At 36.7% G+C, this 4939-nt stretch overlaps 1 protein-coding gene across 1 annotated transcript; it reads right to left on the bottom strand.

Moving 5' to 3' along the window:
- Positions 1–209: 209 nt before the first annotated feature.
- LOC140978859 (fruit protein pKIWI502-like) lies at positions 210–3932 on the bottom strand. Its single transcript, XM_073444095.1, has 5 exons — positions 3232–3932; positions 2371–2470; positions 2160–2255; positions 1992–2072; positions 210–445 (listed from the first exon to the last, which is right to left on the bottom strand). The coding sequence occupies exons 1-5, from the start codon at positions 3789–3791 to the stop codon at positions 383–385; spliced, it is 900 nt and encodes a 299-aa protein (XP_073300196.1). The 5' UTR covers positions 3792–3932; the 3' UTR covers positions 210–382.
- Between the last annotated feature and the right edge of the window lie 1007 nt (positions 3933–4939).

Raw genomic sequence — 4939 nt, 5'->3', positions numbered from 1 at the left:
TTTCATTGTCAGTTTAAAAGATCTTATCAAACGCTCAAATTTAGCATTCATTTCGCTTGAATTCACATAAGTTAGATGTTTATCATTTTACACGCAAATCGGCGCACGCAAAAAATTTGTACAAACAGATTCCAAGCCCGTGAATAAACAAGAGTAACCAAAATTCCCACTTCGTCCATTTTCTGTGCCGTACCTGGTTTGCAACTATACTATCTGGAGGAAGATTTTGAGGGAAAGTTGTGGATGTATAACCTTGCCTGACAAAATTGGTTGTATTTCGTGATTCTAATAAGCTGATCCTTGATGCTCGAATTGAGCAAATGAACGAAGATGTTGGAATCATTACAATAATACAATGTGAAAACCTCCCAATAGAACATTATCAGAAGTTCTTTAAAATCTTCTCGCCTGATACTCCATCGACCACAAGAATTGAAGTGACCTCCTGCAATAAAACCAAATATCATTGTCAATATCTTGCAAGTGTAACAAGAATGGGAATTCTGCCACTAGGAACACGTTGGCAGTTTCAGTTCTCTATGACTGAACGAGCAAAAAAACAGATGATCTAAATGCATACTCGTTATAACACTTCAGAGAGACGCAAATAACTAAAGTGACGATGTTTCTAACCGTATAGAGTCCACATGCGTGAGGTTCAAGTCCTTACTGATTTCCATGTCCTCTAAATTTACAGCCCCAATTTAACTAATAGTCGCAAATAGTGGTCCACTTTCAAAAAATTAGTATCTAAAAGTAAAGGGAACGATTATTTTATATATATATGTATGTATGTATGTATTTTAAATTTCAAACCTGCAAGAATCACCAGATAAAGAATACATATATATCAAATGGCTATAAATGCAGTACCAAAATATTTAAAATACCATGGCAACAATGGATATGACATTCAACTATATTATTACCAGGTAATCTTGGGTCTCAATTTGAATATGTAATGAAAAACCACAAGGTGCTTAAGAAAATCAGCATATTTTGTTTCTCGTCCAACCTTGTATGGTTGCTTCAAAAATCTCAACGCTTACGGCTGCCCAATAACATTTTAATTTACCACTCAATAATAAATTTTAACCTTAACAGGCTGATAGGCACTAAATGTTGAATTGCCACTCTTTTGCAGTAGAATGAACTTCTTATTCCCTAGTTATGCTCAGCATGCCACTCTCCCAATATGAGTCTATGCTTCAAGCTCTTTGTACAGTAAAAGTCTGTGCTTCTCGTGGGCAGGCGAAATTTGGGGGACAAAAAACCATTGAAGAGAACGAGGCTAGCAAGAAAGACTGATCGGAGTTGTGATGGTACAAGACAATCATTCACGCCAATAACTAAGGCTTATTATATTAAATTTTTTAAAAAATATCTTACTGGAAATCTAAACCATGGGGTTATAATAAAGTTTTTAAACATTTTTTTTCTTTTCGCTTCAACAATTTTGGTATAGGTGTGGTGAATCAGTGTTGATGATACCGCAACATCAGAATGACCATCCTGCATTTTCATGCGTATTTCCCACCACACACATAGATATCATGTTAAATTTTGGAATGTGAGAACAAGTGAGGAAATTAACGAACTTGAGACATGATTTACATGTTTTAAGCCAAAAAGACTGCCTCCAGAAATAAATGTCAAGGCTAAAACTCTTTCTCTTTGTATCTATCACTTGAAAAAAATAAAAACAATTCAAACACTAGAATCCTGAGAGCCTTTTAAACAGCATATCAGACTTTGAGTAGATTCTATGCTACATAGGGAGAAGTAGGATAGAAGAAGCAAAGAATTTGATAAGAATGCTGGTTTCATGATCCAGGGCACTACCAAGGAAAAGATACCATGTTGGAGTGACTCTGCCATTTGATTGCACAGAGGAATACAACCACTACATGAACACACAGTCACCGACATGACTGCACACTATCATAGCGACGCAGCTACTGCTATAATAAATGGCAGTAAGATATGTCTACCTCAGCCATCTGTTTTTGACCACAGAGCACCGCACCAGTGGACTGAGGACTAAAGATTCCTTTCTCTGTAGCAAATGCAGCCTGCAAAAGCAAAGGTCTTAACATAAACAAAATACAAAATCTACAGTTATTCCATATTCTTCCCTGAAACATAAGCCTGATAACCACCTGCACATAACCTCGTCCACCCGTCCAACTATCATCTGGCTGGGATAACACTTGTACAATATCAACTCCAGTAGATTTCCACTCTTTAAACCTTTCCTGGAAAGAAAATGCATAAACTTAGCCAACAAAACAACTAAATTTAATTCTAAGTGCCTATTTCAAGCTCAAGTGCACACGAAAAATCCTCAATTTATAAGCAAAATTCTAATACCTGATATGCCATCCTATTAAGGTTTCTAGCACCATAATATAGTCTGACGTCAGATCTTTTATCAGCATCAAAGCCTGCTTCAATCAAAGATCGAATTGGGCTGCATGTGATAATCACAGAAGGAAGTAAACAATGGATAGACAGAACGAAAATAAAACATGATCAAATGGTACGTTGTTAGGATTAATTTTGCCACAACACAATAGACACTTTATGCGAGGAAATGATTGTGGGGATGTCCCTGTAACCCAGAATGTCATATTTGTAACAGGCGTACCGTAACAAAATACTTGAATCACCAGTAAAAATTAGTTCACAGAACACAAAGTCTCTGGTTAGGCCAATCACGACCAACCAAATAATTGTAATCTCCTTAAAATTTATAAAAATGTGAACCTGAAAAAATGTGTTCAGAAACTTCTACAGGAGATTCAAGGCTGCAGCATGCAGGTGCTCCCATGGATGTATACATGCTCACCTGTCAGTGGGGTATTTAACAAGACTCTAACTTCATCTAGTCACACTGAAGTATTACTATATGGCGATATTATCAACCATTTTAAATGATTTAAAGCATGGATAGGCACATGAAACAGAAAAGGTCCCACAAAATGCATGGAGATTAAAGGGAATAGGATCGCAGCATATTTACTGATCGATCGCGGTACAAATTTTTGAAAAATAAATCGAAGCTAAGCATGCAAACAATCAGAACCTAAATACAGTCAAATGAAAGAAGAAACAGTCAAATGGATCTTCACCCTTCAGACCCCAATAAAAGAAACTATCTTTCCCCAAGAAACCTAAAAACAAATCAATAAAATAGTTCTTCAATTTTAACTAATTTGGACGGATATTTACCTGATTCCAGAACCCGTGGCAAAAATAAGCACCGTTTGATAATTTTCCGCCGGGGAGATTTCATCGATACTAAAACCCTTACCCATGGCCGCACTCAATTCCACGACATCACCTTTCTGTAACCCGCAAAGCAGCTCGGCTGTGGACCCGGCAACCGATTTCACCAGAAATTCGAACACACCTTTCGACCAAGCAACGGATGGCGGCGATGCAATGGCGAGAAACGAAGGTCTCGAGTCCGGATCCTGCAGCCGGAGCTGTAAATACTGGCCAGCCTTGGTGTAAGACGAGGCTAGTTCGGGGGAATCAGAGACGTCGATTGTTATATTGAATAGCGATTCGGCGGCGGGGGAGATTTTCACAAGCGGCGCAGGTGTCCAGAGAGTGGTGTCTTGTCGGACTGCGGCAGCGGATACTCCGAATCGGCGGCGGAGGTGGTGGCGGAGTGGTGAGAGTTTGGAGAGGGACATGGGTGGTGGGCGGATGAAGGATTGAGTGCGCCAAGGTGCACGGATACAGAGACATGAAGTGGGAATTGGGAAATGAATAAGAGCGGACATCTTGGAGTTGTAATATGTTCGAGTTGGTCGTGGAGACTAGAAAGCGCCGCCGTGGACGGTGGTTGTTGAATGTCGGGAATTGCTCAGGTGCGAACTCGAGCTGCTGTGGACGTCCTCCGGGTGGCATGTCTCGATAAGTGTGGGACCAGTTTTGTCTCTTTTTTAATATTAATATTAATATTAATATTAATATCAATGAGTAGTTCTCTTGTTAGACGGTCTCACGAATTTTTATCTATGAGACGGGTCACTCCTATCGATATTCTCAATAAAAAGTAATACTCTTAGCATAAAAAGTAATATTTTTTCATGTATGAACCAAATAAGATATCTGTTTCACAAAATACGACAAATGAGATCGTCTCACACGAATTTTTACCAATATTAATATATCAGTGACATCCCAAATTTTCTACATAAAATTCCAAGTTCTTGCCGTACTAACATAATCATTAGTGATTTCATCAATGTTTGTAATTAATTCGTGAATAAGGGTAGTCTTTTAATTCGATTTGATATGTAGCAAGATAGTATAAACATTTATTATTGAATAATAAAATATAAAAGAAAATGATTATCAAAATTTAACAAGACAGTATGACAATTTCATAATGTATAACACCACTAATCGTTCTATTATTCTTGTATTTAATGAATAAATAGAGACAATAAAACTCAATCGAGGCATGATATAGTGGTAAAGTACCATAAATATAACAAAAACATCGTAATTTGAATTCAATGCACTTGTTCCGATCTACATAGTGATTTATCACGACGAAAAATAAGAGTTTTTCTTTTTTCTTAGTATTTGTATTTGAATGGTTGCTCATGATTAGCTTCATGAAAACTTTATACTGTTCGACGAATATCTGTCACATATAAACATTTTTAATATAATTTTAATTATAGTTGATCGTCACATCAATTTTGTCTGAGGTCCGGTTTATTAATTTATTTGGTAAACTCCGACTTTGTCCATATTCATCCTTTTCTCTATGTATTTTATAAAGTTTGACAGGTTATTACTATTTTCTAGAAACTATAATATGTGATAGAATATGATAATAATAAATAAAATTATTGGAAAAAAAAAAACAAATTACAAAAAATTCATCCCCCAGAGCATAGCCATTATTATATTATTG

This window comes from Primulina huaijiensis, chromosome 6 (assembly GCF_012295235.1).
Source record: "Primulina huaijiensis isolate GDHJ02 chromosome 6, ASM1229523v2, whole genome shotgun sequence".
In the NCBI taxonomy this organism is placed as follows: Eukaryota; Viridiplantae; Streptophyta; class Magnoliopsida; order Lamiales; family Gesneriaceae; genus Primulina; species Primulina huaijiensis.
The sequence above is the reverse complement of the archived record's forward strand: the minus strand, read 5'-3'. Positions and strand labels throughout refer to the sequence as shown.

Bases quoted from the DNA above. Each gene is read 5' to 3' on its own strand.
- LOC140978859 (XM_073444095.1), bottom strand. From the start codon at position 3,791: ATGTCCGCTCTTATTCATTTCCCAATTCCCACTTCATGTCTCTGTATC. The intron at 2,471-3,231 runs GTAAATATCCGT...TATCACATGCAG, and splicing joins GCCACGGGTTCTGGAATCAG to CCCAATTCGATCTTTGATTG. The intron at 2,073-2,159 runs GTGGTTATCAGG...TTGCTTTTGCAG, and splicing joins GTGGACGAGGTTATGTGCAG to GCTGCATTTGCTACAGAGAA.